At 45.1% G+C, this 19,714-nt stretch overlaps 1 protein-coding gene across 3 annotated transcripts in view; it reads right to left on the bottom strand.

The window, feature by feature from the left end:
• Positions 1–1,010: 1,010 nt before the first annotated feature.
• The window catches only part of strada (STE20 related adaptor alpha), a 22,558-nt gene continuing 3,854 nt past the window's right edge, over positions 1,011–19,714 (bottom strand). Inside the window, exons 2-13 of one of the 3 annotated variants that reach the window (XM_072693296.1) lie at positions 16,126–16,195; positions 15,907–15,964; positions 11,525–11,553; positions 7,796–7,898; positions 7,366–7,487; positions 7,174–7,282; positions 6,002–6,125; positions 5,444–5,615; positions 5,210–5,314; positions 4,816–5,069; positions 3,958–4,000; positions 1,011–3,844 (exon numbers count right to left, since the gene is read on the bottom strand). In XM_072693296.1, the coding sequence (XP_072549397.1) occupies positions 3,689–3,844; positions 3,958–4,000; positions 4,816–5,069; positions 5,210–5,314; positions 5,444–5,615; positions 6,002–6,125; positions 7,174–7,282; positions 7,366–7,487; positions 7,796–7,898; positions 11,525–11,553; positions 15,907–15,964; positions 16,126–16,137 (1,287 nt within the window). In that variant the 5' untranslated portion in view covers positions 16,138–16,195 and the 3' untranslated portion in view covers positions 1,011–3,688. Of the gene's footprint in view, positions 3,845–3,957; positions 4,001–4,815; positions 5,070–5,209; positions 5,315–5,443; positions 5,616–6,001; positions 6,126–7,173; positions 7,283–7,365; positions 7,488–7,795; positions 7,899–11,524; positions 11,554–15,906; positions 15,965–16,125; positions 16,196–19,714 lie in introns of those variants that run through there. The other 2 variants (XM_072693297.1, XM_072693298.1) reach the window with 2 other exon arrangements.

The following is a 19,714-nucleotide window of genomic DNA, read 5'->3' as shown; positions in this document are numbered from 1 at the left end:
TAGCATTTTTTTTAATTTAGGGCATAAGAACAAATACATTTCTAATGAACTGTCTAGAGGAATCTATTCATTTTATAAGTGTCAGTGTAGTTTAGCCTCGAACATGACAAAGCTCAGACACCGATGCTTTAATAGAGAAAACGCTCCAACAAGAGCGGGGATTCAGTCCCTAATCGGCCTCCCTGCACTCTGAAGTGGCCACTGCACCGTCCGAAAGTGGCTCCCACTTAATTTGCCGCTTGCTGGAGCTACAGCTTGTTAAGACTTCGCAAACCTAACAACCATGTAATTTTTAATTGGGCTGTTCACACTTTTTAATGTAATTCAGCATCCATGTGAACCATTAGCACCACTTGCCTAATATTGAGTAGACCCCCCTTCAACACTGCCTCCACAACAGATCTGACCCTTTGAGGTATGGAATCCACAAGACCCCTGAAGGCGTCTTTTGGTATCTGCAGATCCTTTTAAGTCCTGCAAGCTGTGAGGTGGGGCCTTCAGTACCAGCGAGCCTTAGGTGCCAATGCCCCCGTCACCTGTTCACTGTTAACAGGTTGTCCTTTCTTGGAGCACTTAGGAGCAGGTACTGACCGCTGCACACTGAGGACACCCCACAGGACCTGCCTGATGTTCTAGCAATCCCAGTTTGGCTCTTGTCTAAATATCTCAGACTCTTATGCTTGCCCATTTGTCCTGCTTTTCACACGAATCACCTTCAAGAACTGACCGTTCACTTGCTGCCTAATGCATTCCTAGGCAGATGCCACTGTAGATGAAGCTAATCAATGGTTTTCACTTCAACTGCCAGTGGTGCTAATGTTCTGGCTGATCAGTGTATATTTTAACTTCATTGCGCAGTTGTGGGGATGGATAAATTCATATAGGTTCAATAGGTTCTAGACCAAACCACATGCAGCACTGAAGGTCCTCATAGAACCTACTGCTGCAGCTGGTCAATTGCTTTCCGACAATACGGCATGGTCTGTAATATCACATTCATCAAAATATCATTTTATTTAACCCTTTATTTTATTCTCCCAACACGTAACATCCAAACACCTCCACTGAAGTACTTTCCAATAGTGGCAATTCACCAGAACAAGTGAAATTCAAAGAAACACTGAATCAACAACATTCATTGTGCAAGTGGATGGCCGATGGTGATGGGCACTAAAATCCTCAGCAAAGTTTCTTCTTAAAAGTTCTCCAGACACTGATCACAGCTCCCGCGTACGAAGAACACGCCAGGAAACTTTTCCTTTTGCTTGGCCGCTATTGAATTTAGCTCTCTTCCAGCACCGTCCATGCATTGGTCAATGTCCTGCTGGTAGCTTGAACAAACCGAATCAATACCTGCTCATTCAGAGTTGTCTAAAAATCGTTCCTGGGTAAATTCCCAGACCCCCCCACTGAAAGAAGAAGGCATCGGCTCTGTGGGCCATGCAGCAATGCTTTATCTATGTAAACGTAGCTCAGTGAGCTCAGTGCTGAAGCAAGCAATACTACTACTCTATTACACATTCACAAAGTCTGCCGTTCAGGTTCGGATCATTACAAAACACGTAACACTCGTCAGTAACAGTGCCCAAAACTGAGCACCCGACATCCCAGCATGGCAAAATTGCCTTTAAACGAAAAAAGAAAAAAGGAGGTTATGTATGGTGTATACATGTATACGTGTGTGTGCGTCCACTCGAGAGGTGGGAAATCCAGGTTCAGAAAGAAAAATAATAATTCTATATATTTCAATTTAAAACTGACCCCAGGATTTTGTTTCAGCTGCCTGGACGGCTCTGCTAAGGGGGAGTTTTAGGCCCCGTCCACACGTCTCCAGATATTTTTGTCTTTATTTTGACCTCTGGTCCACACAAAATCCCCGTTTGGGGTCTGTTGAGAACAGGGCTTTTGAAAACATGTCCCAAAGTGGAGATTTTTAGCAAACCCTGATTTTAGTGTTTGCACGTGGACAGAGAAAACGCTGACATCACAACACATGCATGTTTCTGGCTGAATCTCAAATACCTCTTTACTCCCTATATAGTGAGCTACATACGTCATAAAAGTATACCACCAGGGGCTTCGAGTGGCTCAGCGGTCTAATGCGCTGCCAATATAGTCATTTTGCCATTAGCGGCCTTAGTCTGAGAGAGCACAACTGGCTGTGCTCTCTCCAGGCTGGTAGATGGCGCTCTCTCTTACTAACTTAAATGACGTTGGCCGAGGTGGCTGGCTTTGCGTGTATCGGAGGATACCTGTTAAATCCTTAGCCTCCTAGTGTCGGGAGCTCCACTAGTGCTATGTACGGGTTGACTGGCAGTATCAGATTGGGGAGGAAAGGGTAAAATTGGACAAACATATAGTGCACTAGATAGGGAGTTGTGTGTAAATTGGGATTAAACCTGTGTTTCCTTCTTCTTGTTTTTTTTTTTTTTTTTTTTAAACTGTTGCCCCCTACAGAGCTAGCATGCTTATGCAAGAGCTTTTGTCTCTATGTGGACGGAAATATTTTCAAAAACAGGTAGAGGGAAATCTCCGTTATTAAAAATGGCCGGATGGGTGGACGGGGTCCTACTCTCTGGACCTGGATTTCCCACCTCTGGTCCACACTTTTGTACTCCTGCATCTTCCAGTGAGTGAGATCAGTGATGGTTTGGGCAAGGCTGTGGCGGCTGCTGGCTTTGCACCTCTCTGTGAGAGATAAAGAAATAACACTTTCCTCCCTCAAGCAGTTTCAGTTATGTACAGAACTATATACACACAAACAGGAGAGAACGGACGAGTCCCGAATCCCTTTATCAGCTCCACTATACATGCTAATGTCGCTAACAATCGAGGTAAACCAGCAGGCACCTATTTGCAAAAGGGTGGCTTACTTTTAAACCAAACTATGATGCTTAAAATGACGTCAGTCTATAATGCAAATAAGCAAAAAGCCACAAATAAGCCCCAGGGTTCTTTTTTATAATGGTAACTGGTGCCTTTATCCGCGATTAGATCAACCACTTTATTAAAACCTGCTCAGTGTCCATTAAATCAGCTCCACTTTCCACACAGGAGCCCTCTGTACTTCTATAATTCCAGGCTGTATCCATCTGTTTCTCTGCCTCCTTTCACCACTGTTGTGTCTGATCCACTCGTACCACCAGCTCAACACACACTACTAACACACTAACTAACTCACCACCACCTTGTCAGTCACTTGTCAGTGTCTGCACTGCAGTGCTGAGAATGATGACCCCCCCCCCACCCAAACACTACCTGCTCTGTGGTTCAGTCCTGTGTGTGTGGGGGGGGTCCTGAGCATTGAAGAACAGGAGGGTGAAAGGAGGGTAATAACAGAGTCTGCAGAGACACAGATGGAGACAGTCTGGAGTTATAGAACTACACAGTGCTGATAAATGGATAACGAAGTGGCCGGTCTATATTTGACCGATTTGTTTGCGGTCATGCATTGTTAGCAACATTAGCATTCTTGACTGAACCATTCCTTTAAACCCCTTCTCTTTACTTTTACCTTTCATGTCCTACTTGTTTGAAAACACATGCACCCACTTCTTCCGAGCTCCCGACCCCTCCATCCCCCCCGACCCTTCCATCCCCCCTCGTTTTCATTTTTGTCTACAAGCCACTCCGTGCATGTTGTCCATTCCTTTAGTTCCCTCTTTCCATCCTCTTGACTGGCCACCAGTCAGAAGTCCCAGTCATCCACGTCCAGGTGGCTGAGGCCAGACTCCAGGCTGGCCAGACCTGAAGGGGAGTCCTGAGGCTGGACGCACTCAAAGCTGCTGAGCGGGGAGACAGGACGCAGCAGTTCCGGTAAAGCCTCGCAGGGTCGGCGCTTTATCTACAGGAGCAATCCAACAGAGCTACAGTGAAGCACCTTTTCACCTTTTCTTTTATGACCTGAACATCAACAGAACCAGAATCAATAGAACAGATAGATTCATAAACTCTCACCTGCTTAAAGAAGGAGTGACCAATCAGTGAGCTTGCAGAAGGCCTGTGGGGGGGGGGGGGGGGGAGAAAACAACCACATGACTTTGACCTTCTCAGCAAGTACTGGAAACAACAGACGTACTGCCCATAGAATAGGACTCTCTGGAGCAGGTAAATTTGGACCTACTGACACAGCGCCAAATGCCAGTTGTGGGCTAGAGGGGTCTAATAGAGTATTCTTTCAGAAATTGGCGGTGAAGGACTTGTGCTGACTTCTTGCCTAGAAACGAAGCGATTTTCATTCACAAGCTGTGAAACAGGGCAGCGGCCCCTGTCCGTCAGTCCCCTGTCTGTCTTTCGGATGCAATTCTAAGGAGGACTTGGTGTAGGCTGTGATTTTTGCCACTGCTGGTAGACCCGTATGACCGTATGCTTCCGTACACCTGCAGATTCAGCTACTTCCTTCACACTGTGGTCTTCGGCACACCCGAATGCAGTTTCTCCTTTTTCTTAGCCAATCATTAACACCTGCTGCACGACCCCTTTTCCACACTTCCAACAAGACACTAGCTGCACTGTACCACCTCTTCTCAATCTATGAATGCCGTCGCACAACTCACCGGTATATATAACCCAACCATTCTCGTGCAGAGTCATCTGCAGAAGCCTGAAGTTACTACCACCTTAAACATGCAAGGTGACCAAGGTTTTTTTTTTTTGTCCATGGAGCTTATAATGTTATTACCTGTTTATTTCATTATTCTATAATTTCATAACATACACTGTAAATGCATTTCAGTGTGTTGCATTTTCAACCAGGCTGTGTAAGTTATTATTGGTTGATTAACAATCGTGTAGCTTCTAGGTTTTGAGCTTCACCTCTTTTCCGGGTCTCTTTGCAGGCACAGCTCTACAAAGGCATGGAAGTGAGGGCTGAAGGTGCGGCTGTATGGATTTGCCCCTGAGGAGGATGAGGGTTCTCCGTTAGTGTGGCGTGCCACTCCTGCCCCGGGACCCTCACAGATCCCAGAGTCGGCCCCTGATCGAGACGGCTTCATACTGAGCTCCTCTGGGGGGATGGTGGTGGTGTCCAACAGGCATGGCACGGTACCATTCAACTTCTCCAACAGCATCTGATTCACACACACACACAAACACACACACACAAACACACACACGTGATCCACTCTGCTACATTTATTAAAATGCAGATTATAATAAGAAAGATCACAAACACTAATACAGTGGTGTTATATGGGAAGTATAGGCTCACCTGGGTAGCAGGCATGTCTTTAAATGGCACATGGCCATTGGCCAGCTCGCATGCAGTAATTCCCAGACTGTAAATGTCAGATCGGAAGTCGTACCCCTGAAGATTCTGTTACACACACACACACACACACACACACACACACAATTATGTATATTATTAATAGTGTACTGTATGACATATGAGAGTACTATACACACACACACACACACACACACACACACAGTAAAAGTGTACCTGCTGTAGCACCTCAGGGCTGAGCCAGGGCAGCACTTTAACACTGTACTGGGGGAAATCGTGGACCACCCGTGCCCTCTGGCCATGCCGGATTAAACTAAAGATGCTCCTCAGACCGGACAGATACACCTGGCCATCTGCTGAGATCAGAATGTGACTGGCCTTCACACTCCTGCAAGCCAATCACACAGAAACAAACCACAGTCAGATGCACACACGCCACGGTGATGGAGGAGTTCTCGGAGGTAAAAGGAACTGGAGCTTGTCTGAAGGAAGAGTTTGGTATAAAAACAAAAATCAAATCAACTGGATTGATCATGGACCCCAAATGCAACCAATCAGCCAAGCTACACAGACCAGCCACTCTATTAACACCACACTAACTGTCAAGTCTATCAGCTCCACAAACCATATAGCAGCACTTTGTAGTTCTACAATTACATGTAGTCCATCTGTTTCTCTGCACTGTAAGAACTGATCTGTGTGTGTGTGTGTGTGTGTGTGTGTGTGTGTGTGTGTGTGTGTGTGTGTGTGTGTGTGTGTGTGTAGATTGCTTACCGGTGTACGTAGCCCATGTGATGAATATACTCCAGCGCCCGGAGTACACCATGCAGAATGTACGCAATGGTCAGCTCACTCATACCATCTGTGAAGTGAGTGCTGATCAAGTCTCGTGCCGAGCCTGGAGAAGAACAACACACACATGCACACACTTTTCATAAGATTAGTTTAGCAATGGAATTTATGTTTGCAGAGTGAATTAATACACACACACACACACACACACACACATATATATATATATATATATATATATATATATATATATATATATGATCAACTAATTATTTATTTTTACACATATATACGCACACATATTTACATATATTGAGGTTGTACCCTGCTATCCCCAATGAAATAAACCAGAAAACCCAAATTATCCCAATTTTAGCCGAGCCAATTAACCCACCCACTTAATTCTTAACTCCCACCGCCTCTTTTGCTGCTGCCAAAAACATACTGAGAGCTCTGACAAACCAGCAACCCAAAGGGAGTGAGGAGGGTAGAGTGTGCAAGGCCAATTGTGCTCTCAGGCTGTGGCTGCTGATGGTGAATCAGCATAACCTAGGATTCAAACTCGCGATCCTTGGGCCATAGTGTCAGTGTCCAGGTCTGCTGAGCAACTCTGAGCCCTGTATTGTTTCAGACCAAATTTACCACCATCACGCTCACAATTAGGAAGTAGTATATTGGGCTGGCCTAGCACACAGTCACATACAGCGCTGTAGCGGTTCTTTATATCATACCACGTTAAAGGCTGCGTCCCAATTGTGCAATACCTACTAATACTTTAAGTACACACTGCCTATATACTAATCTTATTTGTGCAGGAAGTGATCCATTGATGAAGCGCTGCAATGCCAACGTCCATCAAGGCAAGTTCTCCTGACAGTGTTGCTGCTATGCTGGCATCACTGTTCCACATTTAATCTGATCATTTCTTCAGACCTGTTCTCCAGAACAATGCTGCATTGTTGGATAACAGCACCCATCATAATCTGACCCAAAAACCGACTGGTTGAAAGTATGCATCCTGGATACTTGAGTATACCCAACTTTGCCACTTATCTAAACTACATACGCCACACCCAAAAACTAGATAGTGTTACTGATTACTACACAATGGGGACACAGCCATAGTTTCAGAAAGTCAGTGTGTCCTTGCTCACCATAGGCCATAAAGGGTGTGATCACCCATAACTCGTTCTCGGCGATGAAGATGCTCCTGTAAGGGAGGATGCTGGGATGGTGGAACAGTTTAGAGACATGGAGCTCTCCCTGAAAAACAGACAAATCACATGTCATTAGTTCCAGTGTTCATCAGCTCCAGTCCTGTAGCTTTCCGGGGACTGGACACTGACCTGCAGGTAGCTGACCATGTCATTGGTGCAGGACTCAAGATCAATCCGTCTGATTGCAACATGTTCTCCAGTGGGTTTATATCTGCCCAAGTTTACAGTCATCAAGTCCTCCAGACCGCGGCCTACACACACAGACACACACACACACACACACACACACACACATACAGAAAAGATAATACTCACAACTGTACAGCCAAGGTGGAGCGCTGCTACTGCACTATGGAAGAACGCTGGTGGAGCTGCAGGAGAACCTCTCTCCCGATGCAGCTTCTGGAGCTCTCAGCTTGTCAACAAATACACATGTACAGCTGTCCATGAGGGTCCCCAATACACTCCCAAACTATAGGGGGGAGCCCAGGACATAACCCTCCTTTACTCAAACTGCTGATTAATAGCTAGACTAGCTGTGAAAGCAGGGAGAACTGACCTATGATAGTGAGGAGGTCGTAGGCACTGCTGTCAGGCAGGAAAGTTCCCATGGTGTCCCGGGGTGGGAGAGGGCTCAGAGACTCGCGACTGTCTTCATGGGCCTGGAACAGAGGACAGGGGTGTTAGGCAAAACACAGATGCACTCTGTAGCCCCTCTCAATACTTTCAAAGCAGTTTCCTGTCTGTTCTTTTACCCTGGTGGGGGCGTGAACCAGCTGGAGAGGAGCATAACAGCGCTTTTACACCTGAAAAGAACCTAAAGAACTTGGCATTATACACCTACGTCCCTTCATCATCACCTACGTGGACTTCGTGAGAGCGGACAAGCACACAGTCAAGCCACTCAGACGCACCAGCCTGCAGACGTCAGTGAAGGCTAGAACCGTGACTAAGCCATGTGGGAGGGGAGCGCCATCTACCCACCCTGTAGAGAGCAAGGCCAATTGTGCGCTCTCGGGGCCTCGACTGCCGATGGCTAGCAGCATGACCGGGATTTGACGACCACAATTTTGGTCCTTTGATTCGGACCATGGTCTGAGGCACCTGGAACGATGGTGCTCCATTCAATACTTTTGGAATGACTTGGAGAGTTGGGGAAGAGGTATCTTGATGATGCTCTTGTTGCTGAATGCAATCAAATTCTCACAGCAGTGCTTTCCAAAATCTAGTGAAAAGCCTTCTTCCCTGGACAGGAGAGACCATTACTCCAAGAAAAGCAGGATAGGCTTTTTTAATACCCTTGATTTCAGAAAAAACAATGAATGAGCAGGTGTCCGAATACTTTTGTCCATATAATGAAACCCAGAGCAGAAGAACAGCAGCAGCAGCAGCAGAGGCTTAGAAGTACTGAGGAAGGGCTACATATCCCACTCTGATTGGTGCAGGGAGGTGTGCTCTGGATGGGGGTTGTGGGTGTCTAAAGCATTCCCTGGTAGTGCCAGACAAACTGGTTGAAGCTACACCTGACAGTACAACAAACAGGTGGCTGAATCGGGTCTTCGAATGTGCTCTAGTATGGAGGATGGGTGTCACCAACATGGTGTGTGTGTGTGTGGTGTTACTATGCAACCAGTCTCTGTGCAGCATGGATTTCAAATGCAAATCGCCTCCAAGTGCAAGGGGGGTTTGGGGGGGGGGGGGGGGGGGTTGTCCAGGTCAATCCAAGCTCTTACACACGTCTACAAACATTAATTATCTGGTTGTCTTGGAGTTCTTGATAAATCATTGATCATAAGAATCTGAGACGATCTGACAAGAACCAAACTGTGACGGCTAGACGACTGGGTCAGAACATCTCCAAAACATCAGGCAGGTCTTGTGGGGTGTTCATCCCAGTATGCAGTGGTCAGTACCTACCAAAAGTGCCTCAATGAAGGGTCAGGGGTGCCCAAGACTGCACTGATGCTCATGGAGGCCTCATCCACCTCACAACTTACAGGCCTTAAAGGATCTGCTGCTGACGTTAGTCTTGGTGTCAGATACCACAGGGGTACATGCCTTGACAGGCCAGAGCAGTTTGCGCAGCACTAGGGGGACTAAAGCTGCATCATCTATTATTGATGCTAATGATATTAATGTATGTGCTTCGGACTGAGTGTTGGGCATGTTGGGCATGTCTAGACTGTGTAAATAGTTCCTCCAGTCATATTTGTTTATTGAGTGTAGTTAATTTATTAAACGTACAATAAATATAATGGATATTTTAATTGTGTCTTAATCAGCAGAGCAAGGTAACAAACACAGGTGACCCCTTGGCTTGGTCACTGGCCTTCATTAGGTCCAATTTGACTGGATTGCCAAACATCTGAAATCAGGCCATTCGCTACAGCACAGCTTCAATTTGCCACAGTTTGCCAGGTTACTGAAGCTGCCAGCACAGCAAGGCCAGGCTAGAGGATGGTAAACTGCCATGTGTTGCTATCTGAACTTGCACACATGGAAAAAAACATGGCCATCCCGCTTTACATGCTCAAGCGACCACGGAAAACAAAAGACAAACGCCACTGATCAGCATCCCGGCGTCAGTAGATTAATCACAATCACACTCGCAGCCAGCACCACACTAGCCCCCAGAACAAGCCTCCCCAACAGCACGACAGAAGCGGACACCATCAATGAGGTACAACAATTAGTACAACATTGAATCACCAACAGCGACCCTGTTCACGACTAGACACCTGACATTCTGACTGTCCCTCTACTGCTCGGCCTGCTTGGTCTAGAGCGGTCCAGTTTGTGGGATTCGCAGGAATTGTTGGGGGAAGTGCTATATTTTTCAGAACGTAATGTGGCAATGCTGGTTGAATGAACGCAGTAGTAATAAACGATCAAACTGACCCCGTCCACATTTACTCAGATATTTTAATACATAAGACATTTTCAGAAATGCTCCTCCAACCGGGAAGCAAAGACCAGTGCTTTGAATAGAACCTTAAAAGCTGATACCCGATCCATTAAACATGCCTGGATCGACCACTGGATCGGACCGGGACATCCCAAATATGATCTCAAATCAGTCTCAGGATTAACTGAAAATTTCGCCTTGATTACGATTAAGGAACTATTAAATAAAATAATAAAATAAAATTATTTACTCATTGTTTGAGATCTCCCCCCATGTTGCCTCCATGCCTGGATGTGGCAGAGTCACATGACTACACATAAGGTAATGTGATAGATGGATAGATAAATATAATCTAAAAGTATCACAAAAATGCAACTAATTGACATGGGCAACATTACAACAATTAGAGTCAGTTTTGATTAATTGCCCAGGCCGAATGTGAAGTTCCTCAAGAAGCAGCATAACGGCCAAAATAGACCTAAATACAGCTAAAGCACATTTTATAAAATAAAAAATAAAAAAATAAATAAACACAACACAGAACGTTCTGTCGCGGTGTAACGAAAGACGTTAGTCAGCACCAACCGCGTGCAAGTTAACATTGTGATGTCTGCATTTTTAGAAAAAAAAGTGAAAAAGTGAAAGCTCTTTAATCTCGAGTGCATTTCCGAAGAAGTTTTTCCAAATTTCACTTAAAACACTGAGTTGAGAGAATAAGCTATGTCTTATATTCGGAAATATGTGTGTGGATGGGGTCTTAGAGTTAGGTGAGATGTCTTGCGGCAACAGGTCATTTAACTATCTTTCCAAAATATCATTTCCAAAAGAAGTCTATGTGACATAGTTTACACACTGACTTCCTGTCTACCTCCACACTGCGTCCTTCTACACCAAAATACACTTTTACGACGTACAAGGCTCCTCCACCCCCTCCACCCCCTCCACCCCCCCCCCCCAATACATCAGCCCTGGACTTCCCTTCCCTGTGAGAGCAGCTAGGTGAGGAATGAGTGTAACTGCATGGAGCCAAGCAGCACAATGAGTGAATGCACTACAGCACACGGCCACAGGGGATGGAATCATGTGTGCACACACACACACACACACACACACACACACACACATTCATCAATCACACAATAACATATCCATTAAAAGCTTTGATATTTTGACATATTAATAGGTCACATCTTGCATGCTCATACATCCAACTAGCAAACCCCACACTTCTCTCTCACACACACTTCTCTCACACACACACACACACACCTCTCTCTCACACACACACACACACACACACACACACTTCTCTCACACACACACACACTTCTCTCACACATTGGCTGCAACAGTAGTAGGCAGTAACAGAGGTACCTCACTTACTTTCCTGAGGGGGCTTGCCTGAGCTTGCTCTGGGTAGAGAAATCATGTAAATGACGCAAAAGACACACATGTACACAAACAACCGGCGTTTAATGAGGTTCTGAAAATATGACCTGACATTATGCCTCTGTGGAGCAACTTTCTGGTACACAAACAATTCAATTACTACACTTAATTGATTAAAAAAAAGTACATAATGAAATAATGAGCTCACTGCATTGGACCATATTAGTCAACATTTTCTTCAGATGAATGTTTGAACCTAAAGATCCAGGATCAAAAGGTATGAGAGGCATAATATAGATTATTTGACATGGTCAGTACCAAGACACGTACCTACCTACCTACCTACCTACATTTACACCAGGCATTAACACACGTTTGGGGTGACCAGTGAGAGACACCATCATTCAGATCTGGGCCTGTCTCAAATATGTCTGGACTAAATATTAATTAATAATAATAATAATAAAAATAATACATTTCATTTATGTACACTAAACAAAAAAGGGATTACCCAACGCTTTAAGTTGGGTATAGTAAAGGGTTTAGTAAAGTTGATGGTTCTATCTCTATTTCAATGGACCTTTCAGAAACCCATGGTCATAGTACAGCATCAACAGAAGCCGTCCAATTCCCAAAGGGCTCCCTGCTCCCTATATAGTGCACTTTGTGTGAGATTTTAATTAGTTCTGCTTATGAAGTAAAATCACCTTGGTTTTAGTCAGAGAATGATGCCGGATGGCGTCAGCTAGAACACAGCGGTAAAAACAAAGCACCTCTGAGCACGGTTTAAGAGACTGGATTACAATGCACCTACTTCTACTTCCTGTTGATCAGCCGAGACGCATGTTAAAACCAGGTGTAAACGAGGCTTTTTACCTGGCCATGTCAGACAATCTGTGCATGTTATGGAATAATCCCAAAACAGAAACCTAGTATTTCATCATCTTACCTGAATTGACCTCAGCATGCTCCATCAGCAAATGGGTTCTCTCATAGTAACTCATGTTGCTAGGGTGGCCAAAAGCCCATTCAACCTAAAGCCGGTGGTCTTTTTTGTGAATTAGCCCAACAGATTCTCTTCTGAAGGTCTGCATTAGTAAAACAGTTTAATTAAGGGCCTAGGCCGCACAATATGGCAAGAAAACGCGTCCAGTGTTAAAGAATGTGGGCTAATATGGGAGAGAACCACGGTCCATCAGCCCATTTGGTAACCAGGTCTGGTTTAAAAGGGAGGTACAGCTCGAAATCGCAAGGTGGAATAATATAATTTGCTAAGTCTACAGTGTTTAAGGGTGTTTTCACATCTACAGTTGGTTTGTAAGTCTGAAGTTTGTTAGCTTGGAGCGTTTGGTGGGGTTTGGTTTCACCATGTAAGAGCGTTTTCTCTGCTTATTGGTCAGAGCTATCTGGGGCCGGAGCAGGATGGTTAATACAGGAGGAAAGTCCTGTGATCTGAACCAGCGCAAAAGTTCTGTGTAGTTTAACTGAGCAGAGCAACGGCAGTGATGGCACTCATTCGTGGCTGTAGTAGCTAAGGATCCGGGCAGTAGAATACCTGGTCAACACCTGGCTACAGGAGCTGTGTAGCTCGAATTTGAGGAGTACACCCGACAGCGGGGTCAGATCAAAGTCCGATCACATTCTCACCATAAATGAACCGCTCCAGAGTTTGTTCGGGACCAGACCGAGACCCCCTCCTCTTAAGGGTCTTGATGTGGTTGTTTAGTCCGCATCCGAGTGCAATTACTGCATTTGCCCCTGCCCAAACGAGAGCCTGGAACATCAGACGTTTATGCCCCAAAGCCACAAATACGAGACCATCAACTACAACTAATCCATCAGTGCGACTTTCCACACACACACAGTTGCTATGAAAAGAACGCATTTGAGGGCGGAGCTTGGATTGGTCAATTTCACACCTCCTCTCACAACTACACATCACGTTTTTTGTGGTTTTTTTATTTATTTATTTATTTATTTTTAAAACATTATGTAAGAATTAAAGACACGTTGAAGGAATCGGTCACAGGAACAGGCAGCAGTCGGAACTCAGCAGCAGCCAGGAGCAGATTTCACTTTTACTTTCAGAGCAGAACAGAAATGAAGCCACGTGCAACAACCAGGCAGCGACGAAAGCCACAGCAAAAGGAGCCCTACGAAGCAAACAGGCACCTCTGCGGACCTAACCCTGGAAACCAGTGCTGTGTTTACTCTAATAAACAACTACACATAGACAGCTGCATGAAGTTTGGACACCTCTGGTCAAATGACAAGGTTGATTTTCTCAGCGTAAATAAGTAAACAAATAGTGTCGCTGTCATTCCCACTCCCACAGGCCGGAAGGCTGCTGCTAGTGCACTATGGAGGAACTTTGATGGAGCTGCAGGAGGAGAACCTCTCCCCAGAACTGCTGTGTAAGGCTGCCTATAGCAATACTCTACCGCAACAGCCAATACATGCTTCTCTACCTTCAGAAGCCGCTTCTGGAGCTCAGCTCAGCTTGTCCAGAAAAGCATGTGTACAGCCGTCCATGAGGGGGCGCTCAAAGCGTGATTTGTATTCCCCAAGAGAGAAAATACTAATTCTTACACTGAGCTACGTAATTATAGTTATGTTGTTAAGCTGTGCGCAGGTGTCCAAACCTTTGAATAAGACTGTACATTATAATATCTCGGGCTGATTGCACCCTGCATATTTCCTTAACCAATCAGCAAACTCCTTGATTAGTTGTAGAGCCACCTCCTTGTCTTTATACTCACTGTCCACTCCATCAGCTCCACTGCCCATATAGGAGCACTGTGTAGATCTATAACTCCAGCCTGTCTCCATCTGTTTCTCTGCAGACTCTGTTATTACCCTCCTGTTCTTCAATGCTCAGGACCCCCCACACACAGGACTGACCACCACAGAGCAGGTAGTATTTGGGTGATGGGTGGGTCATACTCAGCACTGCAGTGACACTGACTGACATGCTGGTGGTGAGTTAGTTAGTGTGTTAGTAGTGTGTGTGGTGCTGGTGGTACGAGTGTATCAGACGCAGCAGTGCTGCTAGAGTGCTTAAACTGCTTACCCAGCTACTCCACCCTGTAGATATGTTGGTCATCCTCTAGTTCTTAATCAGTGCCCACAGGACACCGTGAGGCACCACCACCACCCAGATAACTCCTGCTCTGTGGTGGTCAGTCCTGTGCGTAGGGGGTCTTGAGCATTGAATAACGGGAGGGTGAAAGGACCACACAGTGCTCCTATACAGGCAGTGGAGCTAATAGAATGGACAGTAAGTGCAAAAACAAAGAGGTGGTGTTAATGAAGTGGCTGATTAGTGTATATTTTATATTTCCGTACCCATTTAGGTCATACTTTATTCTGTTCGTACAGAAAACAGGCAAAGCCTCCTTTACAGAGTCAGGCAAAACTCCACCAGCACTAAAGCAACTGCTACTAGAACGCCTAAAGGAGAACCTTCAGTGTAACCGGTCTGCCTGACTCGGGGATACAGGAGTTAAAACTTAACACCACCTTAACATAGTTAACAAAGACCACACCTTCAAATTACCATCTGACAAAGCAGTTGAGCTCACACACTTATACACACATACATATGTACGTACGTACACACCCCCACCCACACAACACACCAACCCAAACGAAAGCCCCTCGCTTGTTTCAGCAGGTTCCGATAGTTGCACTGGTACCGGTCAGTCGGCAACAGAAGCGATTATCATAATAAAACTTCATTCAAGAAGTTTTGCAAAGGTAAAAGCTGGCATTGCCTATAAGGGAGGGGAAGGGGTGCTTAGTAGGGCCTGGCCGATATATAGCAGTCCATATGACGGACAATAAACACGCAGGTGTCCAAATACTTTTGTCCATACAGTGTATTATTAGCACATGGCCTTTCTGGACTTCTGTAGAGTTTCTGATGTTTGTCTGAGGTGAAATCATTTGATATGTGTGACCCCATTAAAACAATATCAGTCAATTTTATTGATCATCTGATATTTTAGCTCCTTCATTTCTGCATCGTTGACTATTTTCATATCGGTCGGGCCCGAAAGCTTTAGTTGACCATGATGGGGATTTGTGTCCAGTAAGCCTTTTTGGCCTTTCTGTCTCAGCGAGTCGAGACTCAGCTCTGAAGGGAAGGATTAGATCTCTGTGTTAAAGCACCGCGATTCAGCGTCACCTAAACGCCGACCTCTGAGGAGTAACGTCCAATCTCTACTTATGGGCTGTGTGCTGGTTTTGGCAGCTACAGTGTTAGCAGGACTCCCCTTCACATTCAGCACGGCTGCAGAACGACGGGCTGAAGGCTGGACTGGGGTGTGGTCAGAGAAGCACAGCAACAGCACAGCACAGAGCATTACTGTACTCACCTCCAAACAGCTCCAGATCCCTCAGGCTCTCCACACTCAGCTTCTCGGACACCCAACGCTAGATAGATTGATGGATAGGTAGGTAGGTAGATAGATAGAGATAGAGAGAGAGAGAGAGAGAGAGAGAGAGAGATATTGAAACACTGCATGACCAAGAGGGGTTTTTAGGGTCAAAGCACCCTTTTACAGTGTAGAGGAACAAACACCAGGCTTACTCACCAGAAAAGACATCGATCCTGAGGAAGACGACGAGCAGCTACACCATCAAAAACACCCTCAGGGTAACAGCCTGCAAGAGCACAGACGGAAACAGTGTAAGAGAACACGATCTCAAACCATATTTGACAAAAGTATTTGGACACCTGCTCATTCTTTGCTTCTTCTAAAATCAAGGGTATTAAAAAGAGCCGATCCTGCTTTTGTTGGAGTAACTGTCTCTACTGTCCAGGGAAGAAGGCTTTCTACTAGATATTGAAGCAGCATTGCTGTGAGGATTTGATTGCATTCAACAGCAAAAGTGTTAGGAGGTTAGGTCGTTGGATGATCACCGCCCAATTCCCAAACTCATCCCAAACGTGCTGGATGGAGCACCATCTATCATTCCAGAGAACACTGCAGTTCCAATCATCAATACTGGTGGGGGGGCTTTATACCCCTCTAGCCCACAATTGTCTTTGGGCATGGTGCCAATTAATAGGTTCATGTTTATCTGCTCCAGAGAGTCCTATTCTATTGGCAGGATTTCTCAGCACTAGTGTGCGCAACTTAAAGTAGCTGAATGCGGTCATTAGAAGGGGTGTCCACAAACATTTGGACATATAGTGTAGTTCACCTTTTTCAGTTGAATGGGTTTTAATGTTGCAACATTGCCCAAGTAATTACAAAACTACGCTCAATGCAATTGGGCATGTTAAGAAATGCTAGAAGCGGTGTGTGTCTATGCTGGAACACACACACACACACACACACACACACACACACACACACACACACACACATACAGAACTGTGCAAAAGTCAGAGCACCCTTTATTTATTGCAATTCCAGTCAAAACTGTGAAGTAGGTGAACTCCACCTTTACCTTCACTACAGCTGCAGAGAGAGCGAGAGGGCTTTCCACAGTTCAGGTACATTCAATGATGTTGAGATCTGGACTCTGGGGTAGTCAGTTAATTGTTCTGAGAACAGAATAGGTGATACTGGGAACCTCTTGAGGTGCTCTGAGGAACCTTCAAGATTATTATTTTTTTTACTAATTTACTTTAATCATATTTTTTTTCTTCCTTTTGCTTATGCACATGAGGTGTCCTATATCTTATCCATATCCCTTACTATATAATCTCACCTATATCGCGGTGGCTATACAGTAAAGGTAAAGACAAAAAGGTAAAGGTGCAAATATTTGTTGCTGTACAATCTACAGTGAAATGTGTGAACACACACACACACACACACACACACACACACACACACACACACACACACACACACACACACACACACACACAGCGGTGGGCAGCCAACTCCAGCACCTGGGGAGCAGTTGGGGGTTAGGTCCCTTGCTCAAAGGCACTTCAGCCATGGATTGAGGGAGGAGACTGCCTTCACTCCCTCCCTGAAAAAACACAAACAGTGACCTTCCTGTCTCAGGCCCACTTCTCTAACCATTCGGCCACGACTTCCTGTGACTTCCGATCACAGTGGCGGCAATAGGGTCAGTGGTGACTCAGCGGTTAGAGCACCGGGCTATTGATGGATGACAGGGTTGTGGGTTCAATACCCGGGCTCGGCAAGCTGCCACTGTTGGGCCTTTGGGCCTTCACCCGCTCTGCTCTGGGCACGTGTGCTAACTTTGATCACTAGTGTGTGTGTGGAGGGGCCAAATTTCAGCTGTGTCCAACACACATTATATATACATATATGTACACACATATACACACAGATAGATATACAGACAGACAGACAGACAGATAGCGTATATACTGGCTCTGTGCTTGAGAAAAATAAAGAATAGGGTAAATAGACCTAGATAGAGAGTAGGGTCTGTCCCAATTGTCACACCTGGGCTCTACAAAGTGGTACCTTATGTAGACACACTAGTAACTATATGTGCATATCATATGTACTCAAATTTTATAAACACACAACACAGAGAAGGACATTTGAGTACATATGATATGCACATATAGTTACTAGTGTGTCTACATAAGGTACCACTTTGTAGAGCCCAGGTGTGACACAGCACAACCAGGGGCAGCACAACCAGGGACTGCACAACCAGGGACTGCACAACCAGGGACTGCACAACCAGGGACTGCACAACCAGGGACTACACAACCAGGGACTACACAACCAGGGACTACACAACCAGGGACTACTATTATTATTGTTGTTTCATTGGTCATCTAATACATATGAACAAAAAAAATACACACACACACACACACATTATATATATATATATATATATATATATATATATATATATATATATATATATATATATATATAAATATATATATATATAAATATATAAGTCTATACATGTATATATACACTCCATATATATATATACAGTGAGTCCAAGAAGTATTTGATCCCTTGCTGATTTTCTTCGTTGGCCCACTAATAAAGACATGATCATTCTATACTTTTAATGGTAGATGTATTCTTACATGGAGAGACAGAATATTAAAAAGAAAATCCAGAAAATAAATCTAAGGAATATATATTAATTGATTTGTATTTCATGGAGTGAAATAAGTATTTGATCCCTTAGTATTCATTAGCAGTTCTGGCTTTTACAGACCAGTTAGACACTCCCAATCAACTTGTTACCTGACCTGAAGCCACCTGTTCTCACTAATCACTTGTGTGAAAAACACCTGTCCACAGAATCAGACAGATCACACAGATTTCAAGTCTCCAACATGGGTAAAACCAAAGAGCTGTCACAGGACCTCAGAGTCAGAATTGTTGACCTTCACAAAGCTGGAATGGGCTACAAAAAGATTAGTAAGGTGTTGGATGTGAAAGTAACAACTATTGGTGCAATTATCAGAAAGTTTAAAGAGTATAACATGACAATCAACAGACCTCGGCCCGGTGCTCCAAAGAAGATTTCGCCTCGTGGGGTGGCAATGATGCTGAGAACAGTCAGAAATCGTCCTGCAACCACTCGGCAGGAGTTAGCAAATGACCTGAAGGCAGCTGGGACCACAGTTTGCAAGGAAACAATTGGCAACACTTTGCGCAACAATGGATTCACATCCTGCAGTGCCCGAAAGGTACCCCTGCTGAAGAGAGCACATGTGGAGGCGCGCCTCAAGTATGCCAATGATCATTTGAAAGATGAACCAAGTTATTGGGAGAAGGTTTTGTGGTCAGACGAGACCAAAATTGAACTTTTTGGCCTCAACTCCACCCGCCATGTGTGGAGGAAGAAAAATGCTGCCTATGACCCCAAGAACACTGTGCCCACCGTCAAGCATGGAGGTGGAAGCATAATGTTTTGGGGGTGTTTCTCTGCCAAGGGTACAGGGCTACTTCACCGCATCACTGGGAAGATGGATGGAGCCATGTACCGCACAATCCTGAGGGACAACCTCCTCCCCTCTGCCAGGGATCTGAAAATGGGCCGTGGTTGGGTCTTCCAACATGATAACGACCCTAAACATACAGCAAAGGCAACAAAGGATTGGCTCAAGAAAAATCACATTAAGGTCATGGAGTGGCCCAGCCAGTCGCCAGACCTCAATACGATCGAAAATCTATGGAGGGAGCTGAAGGTCAGAGTTGCCAAGCGACA

This window comes from Salminus brasiliensis, chromosome 12, assembly GCF_030463535.1.
Source record: "Salminus brasiliensis chromosome 12, fSalBra1.hap2, whole genome shotgun sequence".
Classification (NCBI taxonomy): domain Eukaryota; kingdom Metazoa; phylum Chordata; class Actinopteri; order Characiformes; family Bryconidae; genus Salminus; species Salminus brasiliensis.
This window is presented reverse-complemented; position numbering and strand designations above follow the sequence as displayed.